The 20,891-nt window shown below is 36.6% G+C and overlaps 2 protein-coding genes across 4 annotated transcripts; both read right to left on the reverse strand.

Moving 5' to 3' along the window:
• Nucleotides 1-201: 201 nt before the first annotated feature.
• Nucleotides 202-3,466, reverse strand: LOC126584988 (cyclin-A3-4-like). 3 transcript variants are annotated; one of them, XM_050249370.1, is made up of 8 exons: nucleotides 2,913-3,466; nucleotides 1,935-2,155; nucleotides 1,751-1,826; nucleotides 1,589-1,665; nucleotides 1,433-1,466; nucleotides 1,198-1,344; nucleotides 744-878; nucleotides 202-561 (listed from the first exon to the last, which is right to left on the reverse strand). In XM_050249370.1, the coding sequence occupies exons 1-8, from the start codon at nucleotides 3,183-3,185 to the stop codon at nucleotides 490-492; spliced, it is 1,035 nt and encodes a 344-aa protein (XP_050105327.1). In that variant the 5' UTR covers nucleotides 3,186-3,466; the 3' UTR covers nucleotides 202-489. The 3 variants fall into 3 exon arrangements, with proteins under 3 accessions (XP_050105327.1, XP_050105326.1, XP_050105329.1); XM_050249369.1 differs by having other exon boundaries at nucleotides 1,923-2,155; nucleotides 2,913-3,465; XM_050249372.1 differs by lacking the exons at nucleotides 1,433-1,466; nucleotides 1,589-1,665 and having other exon boundaries at nucleotides 1,923-2,155; nucleotides 2,913-3,465.
• Nucleotides 3,467-16,781: 13,315 nt separating this feature from the next.
• On the reverse strand, nucleotides 16,782-18,860 carry LOC126584280 (uncharacterized). The gene is made up of 5 exons (XM_050248717.1): nucleotides 18,482-18,860; nucleotides 17,967-18,116; nucleotides 17,599-17,705; nucleotides 17,287-17,518; nucleotides 16,782-17,203 (listed from the first exon to the last, which is right to left on the reverse strand). Exons 1-5 carry the CDS (start codon nucleotides 18,858-18,860, stop codon nucleotides 16,782-16,784), a joined length of 1,290 nt encoding a protein of 429 aa, XP_050104674.1.
• Nucleotides 18,861-20,891: the final 2,031 nt, after the last annotated feature.

Consider the following 20,891-nt stretch of genomic DNA (forward strand, 5'->3'; position numbering starts at 1 on the left):
ATGACATCTATAAACGCTGGTGCGCATTCGATTCTACCAATCACCCTGTCCCGTAACAATTAACACTTTAACTCACGCTATTATTTGTAAAAAAAAAAAAATTTAAAAACTAAAATTCAGTTGTGATACGATTTCTATTCTTTGCTTATCCTACGCCTAAAGCATGAAGAGATAGGATAAAAAGTTAAAAACAAATATAGCTTGATATGCCTCAGCAAAAATATCCTTTATTTCACATCCATGGAAATTTACAAAATATTATTTGGTCCAGAGAACAAACATTGTGTTTTCTCCCAAAAAAAGAAAAGAAAGTATAATCTCCAGAGCTGAGGAAATGTCCCCTCTGCAATCTGCATCTAACTGTGTAGTGCAAGCACTGTCTTTAGCTTGCTCTTACTAGGAAATGTGTTGTGTTGAAAACTCGAATGTTATTTTTCAAAACTAGGTCAAATCAAATATCATCTTCCTCCTTCAAGATCTTGGAGATATTCATGGGTAGATGGCCTCAAAATAAGCTGCAGGAATTTCAGAGAGCGAAGACAGTTTCGCCACGCTCTTATTCTGTAAAGAAAAAAGTGGAATCGTCATGGTCAGATAAACGTTTATGGAAAGCAGCGATTACAAGTCCTACAAGTCGGGAAGTGTTCCAGAAATGCAAGGAAACTATAGCTCTTTGGAAGTCAAATCCATAATATAACCAAATTCGCAAGACGCATAGTTATCAGAAGGTAAAACTGCATTACCTTTGGTCTCATGTATTTTTCTCTTATCGCTTGCAGAGAGCTTGATTTTCTGTTCAACTGCAGGTCATGAATAGCAAGGACACACATTTTCAAGTCGGATGGTCTATAACCAGAATACAATTGCAATGCCAAGCTCTGCCAAATATATAAACTAATTAGTGATCCACAAATTCGTTCCAAATATTTCTAATAGCCAATCATCAATCTTCCTCAAGCTACAAGATTCTAATTTTACACTGATAACTTATTCCACAAGATCTACGCCTTGCGTTCTGATGTATTTCTCTTCCCTCACTAACTGTACTCGTGAATTTTGTACAATTTACACCTAATGTTTATGACTTTTAAAGTTATCACTACCTTCTTAAACTGTATAGAATAACCTATCTTTACTGGCTTTGGAATGCCAAACCTCAGTTGATTACTACACTCTATCCACTCCGTTATTTCTTACCCAAGGATGCACATTAGGTTGGATCGTGAACCTTGAAAGGAAAATAGCTGATGCAGCAACAACTGATGGTAGGAACTGGACACAGTTGTAGTCTAACAAACTTAGCTCCAAAAGATAGCAACTCAAGAATTCGAACATACCAGCAGACTGTAAAAGGAAGTAAATAACAGAATCAGTGACAAACAAGGGAGAGTATATAAATCAGCATCAGAACAGTCTGAAGTGGTCGCCGTACTTTGTTGTTCTCCAGGGCAGCTCTTGTAAAGAGCCTGGAAATCCAATGCATTAGTTAACAGTTGTATGACACAATGACATCAGTGCAAGGAAAAGAGAAGCAAAAACAACATATAACAACTAAGATGACCAAAAAGACGTCAAACCATTTTCTTGCCTGAGGAAATTCTTTGTTGTAGGAGGACCCGTGTCAGAGTTCAAAAATTTGACCACATCCCTCTCCATTTCCAACATCTAAATTTTAATTTCAAATTCAACATTAAGTTTTAAAAACTCACGAATAGAAATCAACTAACACAAAGGCACTCAAATTGCTCACCTCTTCCACCATGTAAGTATTATCTGTTACATAGCAGAAGTCTTCAACACGTGGAGGGCAAATCTCTTCATATTTTCTGCATTACAAAACCATACTCAAGTTACCATTTCAAGAATTTCCAGACAGCTTTTAAAGTTAGAACAAAGCTAGTATAAGGTATGCAAGTTCGTACGAGGCAACAAACATGCAACAAACACCAAGAAGCTGTAGCTTGCTCCTGCTGACAGCATATGAAGAAAGGTATCTGTCAAGATATGATACAGTGAGATAAAGGGTGTCTGTAGCAAGCTGGTATTCCTCTGCAACCTCCACCAACCAATCCACCAGAATTTCACGCATGTTTGGTGAAATATCATTTTGCACCCTACCCATGTAACTGGGTGACGGCCTCTTGTTCGCCTCCATCTGAACCACACACTACCAGTGTCAACCATTAACTTAGATACCATTATTCTATCTATCTACGGATACAAGTGTGTTTGCTGATGCAAAAATGAAGGTAGAGAGAAAATAAAAAGTGGGATTATGTTGGTTTCATTGTTATACTGAAAAAGTAAAAATTTACACCAACTTAACTTTATGTCTTACTTGAGCTAAGCTTCTGTTGATAGCACATTAATCCTATTGATTTTTCTTCCATACAACTGCCTAAAATACACTGGTCGATGGTGCAAAAATGGGTACAAACAGCTTCTGAACAAATTAAATGGATGATATGAAAAGCCAAACTATTTTAATCATAACCGTAAACCAAGCAAAACTGCCACTTGGTTTTGTGAATCTGAAATCAAATCCAAAAGCTGATTTCCCAAATGAAATGTCAACAACAAATCAAAATAACCAAACAAGGTAAAGAACTCACAAAAAGGAAAATCACAGATCAAAAATCGAATTTACAAGCAAAAACAAAAGCTTGAACCACCACATCCCAAAAAAATTGTAAACCTATCATATCTTCAACTAAAAACCCAATCTTAATAATGGGGATCAGATTTCATAACTCCAGATCCAAATAACAACAACAACAACAAAAACGCAACTCTCAGAACATTGTGCAAATCAAAACCCACAATCCCAAACATCAAATTTCAAATCTTTACTGGAAGAGCAATGCCATCAAGCATAAATTAAATCAGAAACCCAAAAGTTCCAAATGATATACCTCCAAGGAGTGAAGATGCTGATATATAGAAGACGAGCATTCAGACTTGGTTTGATCGACAGAGCTGGCAACAATCTCCGTCTCTTGAACCTCCATTTCTTTCTTCATCATGTTACTCTTCCTCATGGGTTTCTTCCGATCCGAGTTCTGAATCGACGAGTTGGTGAGTTCGCCCAGGACAACTCGCCTCTTGGGAGCGGGAATCTGCAGGGACGGAGAGGTGGAGCAGGGTCGCTTATTAGAGGAGCGGTTGGTGCTGACGGTGTCGTCCATGATTGAGAAATACAGAGAGGGTCTGGTTTTTCTTTCCTTTTTATGCTCTCAGGAAATGAAAGCAGCGATTGGAGGATAATGTGGCAGCAGGTTTATCAAGCTTGTGAGAAGACAAAGGAATGGAATGGCGGTATTTTTCCATTTCGAAAATCGTTGTTTCCCGCTCTGTACAGTATGTGGATTTCTTTTCTTTTGTGTGCCTCCTACGTCTTCACCTTGTCGCCTCGCCGCACCACCAACTTGCCTTTCTTTGATATCCAGGCATCTCCAACCGAAGACTATGCTCCGTCCAAATTATAGGAGGAGGATTGTCTGCCCTCCAAGTTTCGGTGTCCTTTCATGCTCTCCTGTTTTGTGTGGTCACGGTTAAGCCACGTTAATATTTTATATTATTTTTTTATAGAGATAATAAGACAAAAATGAATAATAATATAAAATATTAATGTGGTTTAACTGTGATCACGTAATCAGGAGGGCATGGGAGGGCACGGGAACTTGGAGGGCAGACAATCCTCCTCCCAAATTATAATCATACAAGAAATTACTTTTTAATGAACAATATTAGATCATATTTATATACCATCTTAATGAGGTTATTCTATAGCCCCTTCAGTAATTTTTTATTTTTAATTTATTTTTTAATTTTATTCATTAATTTAATTAAACTACCATATTAAATTAAGGTTTTCGAATATATTTTGAGTGCTACTTGAAGATGTGGTCATTTGAAAATTATTGAAAAAAAATTAAAGGAAATATTATTGGAAGAGGTAAGAGTGTATGAAAAGAGTGTTTTAAGTGAATAGAATGTGAAGAATTGAAATAAAATAACGTAAGATAGTATGGAAAGGTGAGAAGGATGTGAGAAATGGTGTAGAAATGTCTTAAGTATTTATAAGGAAAAAATAGAACTTTTTATTTTGTCATAAAAGAAAAAAAATCAAGTTGGGCCTAGACCTGGCAATTCCTGACACGATCCGATAACCCGACACGACACGACACAAAATTAACAGGTGTTCGAATCGACACGATAACGAATCGGGTTGTTATCGGGTAACCCGATAAGCACCTGTTAAGATAACGGGTTGATTCGGGTATACACGTGGGTAACACGATACACGATAAGCAGAATATTAATTTAATAATTTTATAACCCTAAAAAATACTATAATTATATATATATATTAAATTAACTATATTAATTATATATATATAATTTTAAATTAAATTTTATACCCTTAAAAACTATAATAATTATACTTACAAAATAAATAGATTTAAATCTACTTAATATATATATACACACACACATACATACCATTGACCTTGATGAGATACGAATTATACGAAACTAATTTCAACGATCCAACCGCCAAACTTGTTTGTATATGCTTCGAGATCGCATCATTAAAAATCACAAAAAAAAAATATTCAGAGATCAAGTAACCGAACAAAACTTTTCGACGGTTATAAAACGAAAAATCACAATTTAACGGTTATTTTAACTCCAATTTTTATGATTTTTTACAGCTACACTCATTGACCCTATATGAATACAATGAATGAATTCGATCTTCAATTTAAAATATTTACATTAGCGGATACCACAAAATCTTATGTTATACTTAATAAAAGTATAAATAAACTCTTAAATATTAGTGAATCTATTGTTTTGATGGGATACGCATTCTACAAAATTAGTTTCAACGATCCAACCGTCAAACTTGTTTGTATATACTTCGAGATTGCATACGCCAAAAATTGCAACAAACAAACATTCAGAGATTAAGTAACCGAACAAAACTTTTCGACGGTTATAAAACGAAAAATCACGATTTAACAGTTATTTTAACTCCGATTTTGATGATTTTTTACAACTACACTCCTTGACCATATATGAATACAATGAATGAATTTGATCTTCAATTTAAAATATTTACACTAGTAGATACCACAAAATCTTATGTTATACTTCATGAAAGTATGAATAAACTCTTAAGTGTTAGTGAATATATTATTTTGATGGGATACGCATTCTACGAAACTAGTTTTAACGATCCAACCGTACAAAATGTTTGTATATACTTCGAGATCGCATATGCCAAAAATTGCAAAAAACAAACATTCAGATATTAAGTAACCAAACAAAACTTTTCGACGGTTATAAAACGAAAAATCACTATTTAAAGGTTATTTTAACTTCGATTTTGATGATTTTTTATAGCTACACTCCTTGACCCTATATGAATACAATGAATGAATTCGATCTTCAATTTAAAATATTTACACTAGTTGATACAACAAAATTTTATGTTATATTTAATGAAAGAATAAATAAACTCTTAAGTGTTAGTGAATCTATTGTTTTGATGGGATATGCATTCTACGAAACTATTTTCAACGATCCAACCGTCAAACATGTTTGTATATACTTCGAGATCGCATACACCAAAAATTGCAAAAAACAAACATTCAGAGATCAAGTAACGGGACAAAACCTTTCGACGGTTCTAAAAGAAAAATCACGATTTAACGGTTATTTTAACTCCGATTTTGATGATTCTTTACAACTACACTCCTTGACCTTATATGAATACAATGAATGAATTCGATCTTCAATTTAAAATATTTGCATTAGTGGATACCATAAAATCTTATGTTATACTTGATGAAATTATGAATAAACTCTTAAATGTTAGTGAATCTATTGTTTTGATGGGATACGCATTTTACAAAACTAGTTTCAACGATCCAACAGTCAAACATATTTGTATATACTTCGAGATCACATACGCCAAAAATTGTAAAAAACAAATATTCGGAGATTATGTAACCGAACAAAACTTTTCGACGGTTATAAAACGAAAAATCACGATTTAACGGTTATTTTAACTCCGATTTTGATGATTTTTTATATTTACACTCCTTGACCCTATATGAATACAATGAATGAATTCGATCTTCAATTTAAAATATTTACACCAGTGGATACCATAAAATCTTTTGTTATACTTAATGAAAGTATAAATAAACTCTTAAGTGTTAGTGAATCTATTGTTTTGATGGGATACACATTCTACGAAACTAGTTTCAACGATCCAACCGTCAAACATGTTTGTATATACTTCGAGATCTCATACACCAAAAATTGCAAAAAAACAAACATTCAGAGATCAATTAACGGGACAAAACTTTTCGACGGTTATAAAAAGAAAAATCACGATTTAACGGTGATTTTAACTCTGATTTTGATGATTCTTTACAATTACACTCCTTGACCCTATATGAATACAATGAATGAATTCGATCTTCAATTTAAAATATTTACACTAGTGGATACCACAAAATCTTATGTTATACTTAATGAAATTATGAATAAACTCATAACGGGTCAGGTCACTTTATCCGTTGGGTAAAGTGACCCGACCTGTTAAGATAACAGGTGTGACACGACACGACCCATTAAGATAACAGGTGTTACACGAAAACGACACGAACACGATAGACACGACCGGTTTGCCAAGCCTAGTTGGGCCCACCTGAATGGGCTGGCTGGCTAGCTAAAGACAGCCAACCCGCTGGCCATATGGCTGGATTTTAGCCCAGTGGGTCCCAAGATTTTTTTGTCCAGACCTTCATTAGAGATGGGTTTTGTGTCAAAAAGGGCTATCTCCCATCCAGATTATAAAAATTATTTTTTATTGAACACTACTAGGCCATATTTATATATCATCTCCAACCGATGGGGGCTATTTTTTAGCCCCCTCAATAATTTATTGTTTTTAAGTTTGTTATTTACCTTATTGGTTAATTGAGTTTAACTACCATATTTATAAATGAGTAACTCTTCCTATTTCTTATCTTTATGTAATCTTACTAATTTTTCAGATATGAGTTTAAAGAATGTGAAGAATTGAAATAAAATAAGGTAAGATAATATGGAAGGGTGAAAATGACGTGCGAAATGGCTTAGATATTTATAGGAAAAAAAATTAGATTTTGTTTTTAATTTTGTCTTAAAAAAAATTCAAATCTAACATATAGCTGATGTCAGCTAGCATGTGTGTTGCTGACAGCTAGGCCTAGTTTTCGGGCTGGCTGGCTGGCTGGCTTCAAATGCCCAACCTGATGGCCATGGGCTAGAGTTCCCCTTTCTCCTTTTGCCTAGACCTCCATTGGAGATGATTTTTTCTTCATTTTGGGCTATAAAAGAGCCTATAGCCCTATGGCTTGATCCATTGGATATGGCCTTAGGCAATTTCTAATGAAAATGGCTAAAAGTCCAAAAATAAAAAAATGACCTGATTTGCTTAAAAACTCATCTCCAACTGATGACTTATAATTATATGGAGCCCAAGCCATTATTTAGCCAAGGGGCATCAAGCTAGCTAAATGTAGCCCCCTTTTGGCCGTCTCCAACCAAAAGAGCTAAACATAGCCCCGTCCAGAATTTTAGTCCTCCAAAAATTATTTTTAAATGAACAGTGTCATGTCATACTCATATATCATCTCCAATCGGAGGTGGTAAACATAGACCCTTCAATAATTTATTAGTTTTAAGTTTAAATTTATTGGTTAATTTAGTTAAACTACCGTTAAATGTTTTCAAATCTAGTCGCTAAATTTGAATCAATTATTACAACTAAGAAACTGAGCTCCAAAAAAGGGCTAAGGCCATCTCCAATTGATCAAGCCATAGGGCACCTCCAATGGATCAGGTCGTAGGGCTATAAGCTCTTTTCCTCTGGAGGTCCAGGCCAAAGGAAAAAGGGGACCCATTAGGCCAAATTGTAGCCCATTGCCATCAGGCATGGCAATTGAAGCTAGCCAGACTGCCCCGTAATGCTAGGGCGACTGTCAGCAACTCACATGGGATTTGACTTTTTTTTTTTTCAGACGAAATTTAAAAAAAAAATTTAATTCTAATTTTTCCCTATAAGTATCTAAAGCCATTTGTACACCATTTCTCACATCTTTTTCACCATTCCATACTATCTTACCTCATTTTATTTCTATTCTTCATATTCTTAAAACTCCTTTCTAAAAAAAAAAAAATTTTTAATTTTTTTAATTTTTTTTTGAAGCAAAACAAACATAGCATTCCAAAAAAATATTAAGTTTACATAAAGATAAGAAATTTGGAGAGTTACTCATTTATAAATATGGTAGTTTAATTCAATTAACCAATAAAGTTAAAGAACAAACTTAAAAATAATAAATTATTGAGGGGGCTAAAAAATAGCCTTCTTCGGTTGGAGATGGTATATAAATATGGCCTTGTAGTGTTCATTGGGGGATACATTTGGCCAGCCCGATACACTTTTGACCAAATAATAGTTTGGTGGACTCCATAGAACTATAACCCAACCATCGGTTAGAGATGAGTTTTGAGCAAATTAGGTCATTTTTTGTCTTTTAGACCTTTAACACTCTCCATTGGTATGGCCTTAGCACTTTTTTTGGATCTCAACTCCTCAGTTGCAATAATTAATTCAAATTCAATGACTAGATGTGAAAACACCCAAATGTAGTTTAATTAAATTAACCAATAAATTTAAAAGTGTAAACTTAAAACTAATAAATTATTGAGATGCTATGTTTAGCCTATTCGGTTGAAGATGATATATGAGTATGGTCTACACTGTGTATTTGAAAATATTTTTTGGGGCTATAATTATAGACGGACTATGTTTAGCTCTTTTGGTTGAAAATGACGTAAATTGTGGTTAACCCTTTGAAGTTTAGTAGTTTTGTCGTAGCACGGTTTCGGGTTTAGGTTTAGTTTTGCTAACCTTAAATACTATTAGTTACTATTTAATACCTAGGTGTGGCTAATCTATACCAAAGTTAGATTTACTTTTTGAAATAAATTGGACTTCAACTTTGCTCAGTTCGTCAAGCTTGTGAGCAGCTCAATCGTATTTACGACGCAAGTGAAGTTTGGTTTGAGCTTCCGTTAAACATGTGTTATAAAGACTTTTTTAATGACATGTCTTCTTAATTGGATCTGAAAAAATTATGGAGATGATAGAATAAAAAAGAATGAGACCAACTATTCCTCTAAACAATATAATACCTATGTTGATGCACAAAGTCAGTGGGGACTTTGGTACAACAGAAAGTGTTAAATTTGTGACATTCGCTAGATTGTTCCGGTCACTAGTGTGGATAAGTATGTAAATGGATAGGGACAGGGAAGCAAACACAAGATGTACGTGGTTCACCCAGATTGGCTACGTCGACGGAGTAGAGGAGTTCTCATTAATTGTGAAGGGTTTACAAAAGTACACAGGTTCAAGCTCTCCTTTAGTGAGTACTAGTGAATGATTTAGTACAAATGACATTTGGAAATATTGTGAGAGAATGATCTCGATTTATAGAAGAGAGTTTATAGTTTCATTCTGACATTGACACGTGTCGTGTTGTGATTGGCTTCTGATGTTGACACGTGTCGCGCTATGATTGGCTTCTGATGTCGACACGTGTCACGCTGTGATTGGCCTCCTGGTTGGAAGGAAACTCTTCTGGGTCATTGACAGTATAACGTTGACCGGTGCTCAGTAGTTTCGGGATTGGTCAAGTATGGTACAAACAGTGCTCCCTTAAGTTCTCGAGTGAGGGAAGCTCCTCGATTGGGAACTTGCAAGATCCAAGCCATTGAGTAATCACGAAACTTCTAAGTACCGAAGTGTGGTATCATTTTCACTTGCCTTATCTGTCTCATATGTAGATGTGGCATCTTCTCTGGAAGTACTTTTCGTCAATCCAGGGGTGGTATCTTTAACCGATGAAGATGCACAAGGTAATGTATCAATTTCATGTGAAGCTTACTTGTAGTTTCGGGCTTGGTCAAGTGCGATACAAACCCTATAGTAGGAGTCCCCTAAGTCGCCGAGCTAGGAGATTTGCCGAATGAGGTAACAGACATGGTAAGTAATCAGACTTCTAAGTAAGCAACCTGGATCAGAGGTTTGACTTCGACTTCCGGTTAATTGTTCTCATTCTCTTTGTGTCGTAAACAACAACAAGGATAAGGAGAAGCAAATGGAGAAGAGATGATATGAGATACTTTTGCTTTTGAAAAAGTAACTTTCCACAGGCTTATTCTTGAACTGGGTTGGAGGGTTTTCTGGTTTCCTCCAGAGTATAAGGCTGACTCAAGAATTTGAGGGTCAAAACAAGTCCATCAAATCTAGATTACGTTCGACCCTGATGATAGGGGATACTTTTGCTGTTGACAAAGTAGTGGATGTATTGGCACGTGTTCTGTTACGCTTGTCTCCACATGCTTCCTTGTATCCTTCTCACTTGCCTATCTGTTCCTCAGGAAGATATGGTATCTTCTCTGGAAGCATAAGATGTTGAAGATGAGTACTCGAGAGCAATGTCAGGTAAGTAATCAAGCAAGGGTTCTAGGTAGTCAGTTCCTGACTGGAAGCTTGATTCCAAGTGCTGACTGATTGCTCTCTTTCTCCTTGTCTTGCAGGTAAGAACAAGGCCAAAGGAAAAGACAGGGAAAAAGCATGATATGGGATACTCTTGCTTTTAACCCTAATGATATGAGATACTCTTGCTCTGGTGTGGCTTGTTTGCAGAGGCATTATAGAGGGGAAAATAAGCTGAGTATTTCGAGAGACTCTGCTGAAAGTGCCCTCTCGGATGTGAAGAAAAGTTGAGCATTCTTTTTTATTTGCAGGTCTGCTTGGCTGTGGAGGATGAAGGTCGACATATATAGAAGTCTCCCTAATAACAAGTAATAGTGCTATTCCTTTACCCTTCTTGGTCATAGCAATGTAGTGGGAGCTGCAAGCTTCACGTGTTTTAACTTTGTTAGAGCACTTTGAAAAAGTGGTCTATGGTATCTGGAAAGTTGATGTTGCGTGTAAAAATTGTAGACAAGCTTTATCCAAGGAAATCTGGCTCTCGAAGTTCAGAAAGCGGTGCCTATTTGGTTTTCAAACAAGCAATCCTGTCGGGGATCTGACTCTCGAGATTCAAAGAACGGTGCCTCTTCGATTTTTGAGAAAGCAATCTTGTTGAGAGTCTGACTTTTGAGATTCGAAGAGCAATGTCTCTTTGATTTTTGAGAAAGTAATCCTGTTGGGAGTCTAGCTCTCGAGATTCGAAGGACAGTGCCTCTTCGATTTTTGAGCACGTAATCCTGTTGGGAGTCTGGCTCTTGAGATTCGGAGAGTGGTGCCTCTTCGATTTTTGAGCAAGCAATCTTGTTGGGAGTGTTTTCTTGAATGTGAGTAAAGGTTGGGCATTTTTGCCAGTCTGCCTTGCCACGGAGCACGGAGGTTGACACACATAGGGACTTTCTAGTTATCAAGCAGTGGTGCTGTTCCTTTACCCTTGTGGGTAATAGTAGGGTAGCTGGACCTTCAAAATTTATGTGTCTAAATTTTGTCAGAGATCTTTGGCAAAGTTATTTGTGGTACCTGAGGAGTTGATGTTCCGTGTGGAAAGCGGTGCCTCTTCGAAATCCGGAGAGTGGTGCCTCTTCGATTTTTGAACCAACGACCATGTTGTCATTTTTTTATAAGGGCACCAATTGTGTGCAAGAAGTACATTCAGAGAGTTATTGCTTGTAGGAATTTTCCCCTTATTTTTGTACTTCGGAGATTTATTGGACCTCATTTCTCCTTCATCATTTCTGAAAATGTCTGGCCCATCTAACCGTCGTTTTGACTTGAACTTTGGTGAAGAGGCAGCCATGCCTTTTCAAGACAACATATGGCGCCTATCCTTTTTATCCCCTACTGGTCCTCTTACCGTTGGGGACTCTGTGATGAAGAATGATATGGCCGCTGTGGTGGTGGCCAGGAACCTTTTCACTCCCAAAGATAACAGACTACTTTCTAAATGGTCAGATGAGTTGGTTGTTAAAGATTCTCTGGCTCTCAGTGTGCAGGTTCTGTGTCTAATATGGCCCAACACCTATTTGCTCGAACCCTCCAAGTTGAATCATTGGCAGCTGAAGTGATAAGTCTCAAACAGGAGATCAGAGGGCTTAAGCATGAGAATAAACAGTTGCATAGGCTCGCACATGACTATGCTACAAACATGAAGAGGAAGATCAACCAGCTGCAGGAATCTGATGGTCAAATTTTACTTGATCATTAGAGGTTTGTGGGTTTGTTCCAAAGGCATTTATTGCCTTCGTCTTCTGGGGCTGTATTGCGTAATGAAGCTCTAAATGATCAACCTTCGGTGCCTCCTCCTTCTGGGGTTCTGCCTAGTACTGAGGCTCCAAATAATCACCCTCTGGTACGTCCTCTTTCTCGGGCTCTGCCGACTGCTGAGACTTCTCCTGAGCAACCTTTGTGAAGGTTCCCTCTTGTTTGTTTATTTTGATTCATGTATATACATATTTTTAACTTATCGGAGATATTAATAAACAAACTTTGCTTCATTTCAACATATTGTGTTAAATACACCAAGGCCTTCTTCACTAAGTTCTTTGAATTTTTCCTTTTGTTGAAGCTTGTATGTTGAAGCTTTGTGAGTGAAGCATGTAGGTTGAGGTAGTGCTCTCTTAATTTCTCGAGTGAGGAAACTTCTCGGTTGGAGACTTGAAAAAATCCAAGTCACTGAGCGGTCATGAGACTTCCGAGTATCAAGGTGCAGTAGCATATGGTAAGAGTCCCCCAAGTCTCCGGTCGAGGGAGTTGACGAAGGAGGTGTCTTGCTAGTAGCCAAGTTTCCAAAGTAACAAAACTTCACCATTTTCCTTTCTAAGTGGTAGCCCAAAACTCCTCCTTCATATATATTTGTTATGAAAGTTGTTAGGCTGAAAGAAGAGGAGGCCTAGGCTTATATATATATTTTTTTTTTTTAATTTTCGAATTTTCGAATTTTTTAATTTTCGAATTTCCGAATATATATATATATATTAAGCTTTATAGGTGAAGCTTTGTAGATGAAGCTTTGAGGTTGAAGCTTTGTTGGGTACCATGAATTGATTTTGCTTCACACTATCTTGATCAAGATAGTGTGAAGCTTTTGTAGGTGAAGCTTTGTAGGTGAAGCTTTTGTGGGTGAAGCTTTTGTGGTGGGTAAAGCTTTTGTTGGTGAAGCTTTTATGGGTGAAGCTTTTGTGGTGGGTGAAGCTTTTGTTGGTGAAGCTTTTATGGGTGAAGCTTTAGTGGTGGGGGAAGCTTTTGTGGGTGAAGCTTTTGTTGGTGAAGCTTTTATGGGTGAAGCTTTTGTGGTGGGTGAAGCTTTTGTTGGTGAAGCTTTTATGGGTGAAGCTTTTGTGGTGGGGGAAGCTTTTGTAAGTGGGGAAGCTTTTGTGGGTGAAGCTTTTGTTGGGGAAGCTTTTGTGGGTGAAGCTTTTGTTGGTGAAGCTTTTATGGGTGAAGCTTTTGTAGGTGAAGCTTTTGTGGTGGGTAAAGCTTTTGTGGGTGAAGCTTTTGTTGGTGAAGCTTTTATGGATGAAGCTATTGTGGGTGAAGCTTTTGTAGGTGAAGCTTTGGAGTTGAAGCTTTGTAGGTGAAGCTTTTGTGGTGAAGCTTTTCTTGGGTACCACGAATTGATTTTGCTTCACACTATCTTGATCAAGATAGTGTGAAGCTTTTTTTTTTTGGGAAACTAGAAATTTGAAAATGTGGGAGAGACAACATATACAAATTTTGCTTCCACACTGTTGAGTAAGAGATTGTGATGCAAGCCACATCTTGTAGTAGTTGAAGGTTTGAATGAACCATATAAATTGAATTTGCTTCGAACAGTCTTGAATTTGCTTCGAAGGTTTGAGAATTATAGTTGCCCTCCATTGATAAAGCTTTTGTTGGCACCATAAATTAGTTTTGCTTCACATTGTCTTGATCAAGAGTGTGTGAAGCTTTTGAGAATTGTGGTTACCCTCCATTGATGAAGCTCTTGTTGGCACCATAAATTGGTTTTGCTTCACACTGTCTTGATTAAGAGTGTGTGAAGCTTTTGAGAATTGGGGTTGAACTCCTTTGATGAAGCTTTTGTTGGCACCATATATTGGTTTTGCTTCATACTGTCTTGATCAAGAGTGTGTGAAGCTTTTGAGAATTGTGGTTGCCCTCCATTGATGAAGCTCTTGTTGGCATCATAAATTAGTTTTGCTTCATACTGTCTTGATCAAGAGTGTGTGAAGCTTTTGAGAATTGTGGTTGAACCCCTTTGATGAAGCTCTTGTTGGCACCATAAATTGGTTTTGCTTCACACTGTCCTGATCAAGAGTGTGTGAAGCTTTTGAGAATTGTGGTTGAACTACTTTGATGAAGCTTTTGTTGGCACCATAAATTGGTTTTGCTTCACACTATCTTGATCAAGAGTGTGTGAAGCTTTCTACGAGTTGTAGTGTTTGCATTGCTAGAGAGGGGAAATGTCTGAAGCAGATGCAAGAGGCCTGAATAGCTTGATCTTCGTATGCCATGCACTGAAGTTGTTGTTGGCTTGTAATAAGACTTTGTTGGTGACTATAACTCTTGTTGGGCATAAGTGTTCCCTTAGTTGAGTTGTTAAGCTTGAGGGTTTTTGATTATTTGTGAATGCTAGGAGTTCACATGTACAAGTTGTACCACTCGTCTTTTGGTAGGTGGAATGAATGGTGAGTTGCTTTCATCACTTGGTTGGTGGTACGAAGGTGAGTTTCTTCATCACCTTTCGTCACATTTCATCACCTGGTTGGTGGCACGAGGATGAGTTCCTTCTTTACCTGGTTGGTGGCATGAATGGCAAGTTGCTGAATGATATTAAAGTATGGGTTATACATTTCATCACCTGGTTGGTGGCATGAAGGAGAGTACGAGTTATACATTTCATCATTTGGTTGATGGCATGAAGATGAGTTCCTTCTTCACCTGGTTGGTGGCATGAGTGGCAAGTTGCCAAATGATATTAGAGTACGGGTACATTTCATCACTTGGTTGGTGGCATGAAGGAGAGTACGGGTTGTACTTTTCATCATCTGGTTGGTGGCATGAATGGCAAGTTGCCAAATGATATTAGAGTACGGGTTGTACATTTCATCACCTAGTTTGTGGCATGAAGGAGAGTAAGGGTTGTACATTTCATCACCTGGTTGGTGGCATAAAGATGAGTTCCTTCTTCACCTGGTTGGTGGCATGAAGAAGAGTATGGGATGTACATTTCATCACCTGGTTGATGGCATGGAGGAGAGTACATGTTGTACATTTCATCACCTGGTTGGTAGCATGAAGATGAGTTCCTTCTTCACATTTCATCACCTGGTTGGTGAGAATAAGGGCAAGGTGTCAAGGCACATTGTAGCAAGTGTCGAATGACACAAAGTATGTTGAACCCTTTCGAAGCACAATTGGCTTATGTATGAATGTGTTAGAATGTATGATTGAACGAATATACTGTGAAGTTGTTCGTTTATTTGTATAGTCTTGTTGACATAGACTTTGTTTCATGTTGGAAGCATTCATGTTGAAGCTTTGAACCCCAGTGTTTCATTGCTAGGAATGTAAGAGGATTAGGACTGAGTTGTCTAAATCAACTCTTTATTGAATTCATGCTAAATAGTCTTCGTTACATAGGATGCCGAACAGCTGAAGCTTAACACTTGTACAATGTGAGTTTACTTGTAATAGTACTTCAAGTGATCAGCGTTCTATAGATGGCCAAGGGTCTTGCCATCGGAGTTTCTAAGCTTGTAGGAGCCAGGGCAACTGATGCCAACAACTTTAAACGGTCTATCCCAGTTTAGACTAAGTGTTCCTTCACTCGGGACTCTATCGCAGAGTAATCTTTTCTTCAATACCCAGTCCCCCACTTTGAAAGAACGAGGTTTGACCCTTGAGTCATAGTAGTTAGAGATGCGCTGCTTGTAGGCGACATTCCTCAAGTGAGCCTAGTTTCTGTGTTCCTCGACTAGATCTAAGTTGAGGGTAAGTTGTTTATCATTTTCACTTTGCATATAGTTCTGGACTTGGAACGTTGCTTACTCAAGCTCAACTGGGACAACTGCCTATGTACCAAAGGCAAGTGAGAATGGGGTTTCTCCTGTTGATGTCCAATAAGAAATGCGGTATGACCAAAGAACTTGGGGTACAAATTCTGGCCAACAACCTTTAGCCTTGTCCAAGCTGGTTTTCAAAGTTCGCTTGATTATTTTGTTGATGGCTTCAACTTGTCCATTAGACTGGGGATGAGCTGGGGAGGTAAAACATAAGTTGATGTTGAACTTAGGGCTGGTTTGGTATTGCTGTGCTTTGAAAAAAAGCTGCTGTGAGAATAAGCGGCTGTGAAATAAAGCCAGCAGAGTGTTTGGTAAACTTTTTTGTAAAAGTGCTTTTGGAAAAAAAAGTGTTTGGTAAACTTTTATGTAAAACAGCTGTGACTGTGTGAAATGACCAAAAATGGTATAATACTATATGTGCTATTAATTTAATTTTCTTAACAAATAAAAGTGAATTATTAAATTACTTTATTTTTAAAACAAAAATATTTATAAACTTTATGTTAAATATTAATTAGTATGACAAAGTACTTCAATTGAAATATTTTAGACTGAATAGCTAGGATACATTAGTACAATATTGTTAATGTACTTGAAAGTAGTCTAATTAGATGCATTCATCAAACTTGCTGCTATCTATTTCTTAATGCTTCTATCTCATGGGATCCTTCAACTTGATAATTTTGGTATTCTTCATCATCATCATCACTACTATCGCACTCTTCACAATAGTCCCTGGGGTCATCAAAATGACGATCACTTTCAGAATACCTCCGTATGTAGTTATGAAGAGCCATTGTAGCAATGACAATCTTCACTTGCTTATTGAACGTGTAATTAGGCATATCCCTTAAAATTGCCCATCTTTTCTTCCATACCCCAAAAGTTCGTTCAATGATGCTCCTTAGAGAAGAATGCATGTGGTTGAATACCTCTTTATGACCCGTTGGTTCGGGACCCTTACGAAAATCCGGGAGATGATATCTTTCACCTTTATATGGTCCCAAATAACCTCTCATTTGTGGGTACCCCGCATCTACCAAATAATATTTTCCTGAAAATTGAAAATTTTGTTTTGTATTGTAATAATTATACAAAGCAAGTATGTAAATTGTTATAAATAAGTATGAAGATTACCATTTGGAGGCTTTGGAAAGTTTAAATTTGGATTCCGTAGCACGCATAAAAAAACCCTTGTATCATGTGCAGTGCCTTCCCATCCGGCACAAGCAAATGTGAATTGCATGTCAAAATTACATGCAGCCATAACATTTTGTGTCGGTATTCCTTTCCTACCAATGTATGGAACTTGATCCGGAGGTGGTATTGAAGCCTCAACATGTACTCCATCTATGGCACCAATACAATCCTAAAAATAATAACATAGAAGAAAATCATCAACCTACACTTATAGTTTACAAATAAGTTAGAAGATGAGTCAAAATTTACCTTAAAATAAGGCATGTATCTTGTATCTCTCCTTATTTCTTGGGGAATGCCACGAAACTCAGAATCCATCGGTTTGATAATATCTATTGCCATCTTATATACGATATCTAACACAACACCAAAATATCTACTAACAGTCTCACCAGAATGTTGAAATCTCTCTTGAGCTAATCTATTTTTCACACCATGTCCCAACATATATAAGAACATTCCTAATATTTCAATTGCATTCATTTTCCTTGAACCTTTCAACCCATAATTAGTTTGCAAGTCATTGGATAATCCATAAAAGACATCTTTGTTCATCCTAAACATTCTATAGCATTGCACATGATTTCCTTGTAGTACTTCCATCAACCAAATATTACCTGTTTGGGAAGAATTCATACACGGAGTTTTGTGGACATATTTTAAATAATATGTTTCAATAGCTCTCGCTACAGCGCATATAATTACACCATCCTCCAAATCCTGAACATCATCATCAGAGGTATTCATATTGAATATATACCTGTAACCTAACACATAATTCAACATTCCACAAGTCATAATCCAACAATCACTAAGAAGTCATACTCCGACATTCAAGAACAAGTCATAATCCAACGTTTAACAAGAAATCATAATTCAACATTCAACATATAATCCAACATTCAATAAACATGTAGTAACATTCAATACATAATCTTAATGCAAAGTACAACCACACATATAGTCCTAATTCATAGTTTTAGGCTTTTAGCTCCCTATTGTTCTTTGTTGAACATATATTTCAACCAAGTTAGCTGGACTTCAGGATCTTTCATCGTGCCAAACACCTCTCGCTTCTCTGCGCTACAAAATAAACATGTAGCAAACAGCCATAACTCGCTAGGTGGCTCACAACCAGGCAATTGTGCAACAGTCGCTAACACTTCTGAAATACTATTTCCTATATGCAGTTTGGACATCAATGAGTTTGCAGAACTCCTAGTTTCATAAACTTCAACAAGACGGTCAATTTGACCACAAAGTTTTACAGCACCTCCAATTTTTTTCCCTTTCTTGTTTTGCAATTCTCCTTGGTTAGCCGCTCTTTTTTTTCCCTTCCTACTAGCTTGCCTTATATCCTGCATGGTCTCAATTTCATCCTTATCATCTGAATCAACTTGTCCTATAGATTCATCTCTTGTATCTGGTGGTAGTACTCCAGAGGAAGGTGCCCATGCATGTTCACCGGTAGCAACTGTATTCGAGAACATCCTGTCTAATTTGTCCTCCATCTCAGGACTAATGCCCTTTTTCGGAATTTTCCATATTCTTTGTTTATCTACAAGTAAGAAAGAATATGGTTAAGCCATATTGCATGATATCATAATACATATTAAAAAATAAATACACAAACCTGAATTTTATTATTCCACCACTCCTGAGAGGCATCAACGGTACCCTTGCTCGAATTCCACCCTAGGCCAGTTTCTTTACCAACTAGCTCTTTCCACAACTTCCACTCATTTTTAAGTGCATCCCACTTATTTTTCAGTTGCTTTCTTTCATAATCATGCCCTGTCTCTGCCTTGAAGTTAGCTCTAATATTTGCATATCCATCTTTATCAAAGTGAGTGCCCGGACGATGTCCGGCCTCAACCTCCTTGATGCAAATATCACAAAATATAGATATATTGTGGGAATTCCATGTAGCAATAGGATTTGACGAAGATGCCCCATTCTTTGCCATTGATACCAACTACTGATTTGTAATATAACCAAGAAATAACCAATAAATGATCCACATACAACTACAAAAGATTACATCACAGTTTGGGAAAAAAACTAGACCATTAATCACAAGATTAAATTGCACAGGTTTATATCGATACCCCACAGGTTTACCAACACATGCTTATATGGATACCCCACAGGTTTACCAAATGTAATTTTAGTCCATGTGATTTTCCATACAACTATTTATTATATAAGACTACTCGGACACAACAATTTACGACCATTAAAGCATTCTAGACTAAATAAACATTTCATCACACTAATTCATTAAGTGGAAGTTAGTTTGAACAGAAGAGAAAACTTATAATAAAAAGGACCACATTATAGAAAGAAAAAAAATTATGTTAATTAACATATAAGTTTGAAAAGTGGTTCGATTATTCTTTGGAATTTCAGAATGTAATGTCAACTATCCTTGAAGAATTCACACGATGAACCATAAAAATACATGAAAATTCATTAACACATAGATCATTAACACATAGATCAACCATAAAAATACATGAAAATTCACACGATGAATAAGATAAAAATATTCACTTGACTATTATTATTTTTTTAGTAGACAAGAAGAATGAGAAATTAAACAAGTAGTCTATCTAATCCTAATCTCTGAAAAACCTTGTTTCAAGTAAGAGCTGAAAGCCAAACCAACAAACACCAAAAAACCTAAAAGAAAAGAAGATGAACACACCAGAACATATAACCACTTCTACCTATTTCATTCTTTATCTCTCTTTACTCCTAACCACTTCTACCTATTTCATTCTTTATCTAATCCTAACCAACAAACACCTAACGACTTCTACCTATTTCATTCTTTATCTCTCTTTACTCCTGCTTAATTTGTTTTTGAATCATTCAATCTCTCAGGAACATTGTTCGATAGCTAAGTAACAAGGCCTTTTTTTGGGTGGCTGGTAAAAGACTTTGTAGTTGCTCTGTTCTGTCATTAATCTGTCTAATATTCTATTCTCAGGCTGCTGATTCTCAAATTGTATCTGATTATGTTCGTCACTTTCTTCATCAGTACACGTAAGTGACAGAGCCTCTGGTTTTTAACAACTGCTTTTTGTCTTCCCTTTTGTAGTTGGAATTGTGCAGTTTTTTTTATTCTTATTTTCGTTAGTGTTTTCAGTGGCTTTTAGCTGTATAATGTTGACATGCTGAATTTTGGCAATAAATCTTAAAGACATAGTTCCAAGCAGGCTGAAGTACTTTTGGGAAGCATTTTGTTGCACTCAACTTATGATGATCAAGATATTTCGTTCATCTTGGACTTCATTTTGGGGCATCATATGTTTTTTGGGTTTGCATAATGCATTTTCTTTGTTTGACATTGCATTTTCTTGCTTAAAACCATAAGACACGTTAGAAATCATGTAACCTGGTAAGTACTTTACAAAGCTATGATTTAGAGGTTGATGTTGTAAACATTTGAAACTTGCAGTAGGAATTATCAGTCAAAAGTTTCTCTTTTGTGTAGGATACAGCTGGGCCAGCCTGCAACAGTCAACGTTGCTGCAAAC

The sequence above is a fragment of the Malus sylvestris genome, chromosome 10 (genome assembly GCF_916048215.2).
Source record: "Malus sylvestris chromosome 10, drMalSylv7.2, whole genome shotgun sequence".
Classification (NCBI taxonomy): Eukaryota; Viridiplantae; Streptophyta; class Magnoliopsida; order Rosales; family Rosaceae; genus Malus; species Malus sylvestris.

What these genes read in the sequence shown, in the direction of transcription:
- LOC126584988 (XM_050249369.1), bottom strand. Translation starts at nt 3,185, where the DNA reads ATGGACGACACCGTCAGCACCAACCGCTCCTCTAATAAGCGACCCTGC. An exon ending in CTGCCCTGGAGAACAACAAA is followed by an intron (nt 1,345 to 1,432) that starts GTACGGCGACCA and finishes TTCCTTTTACAG; the next exon opens with TCTGCTGGTATGTTCGAATT. An exon ending in AAAAATACATGAGACCAAAG is followed by an intron (nt 562 to 743) that starts GTAATGCAGTTT and finishes TTTTCTTTACAG; the next exon opens with AATAAGAGCGTGGCGAAACT.
- LOC126584280 (XM_050248717.1), bottom strand. Translation starts at nt 18,860, where the DNA reads ATGGAGGACAAATTAGACAGGATGTTCTCGAATACAGTTGCTACCGGT. An exon ending in TATGAATTCTTCCCAAACAG is followed by an intron (nt 17,706 to 17,966) that starts GTAATATTTGGT and finishes GTGTTGTGTTAG; the next exon opens with ATATCGTATATAAGATGGCA. An exon ending in GATACATGCCTTATTTTAAG is followed by an intron (nt 17,519 to 17,598) that starts GTAAATTTTGAC and finishes TATTATTTTTAG; the next exon opens with GATTGTATTGGTGCCATAGA.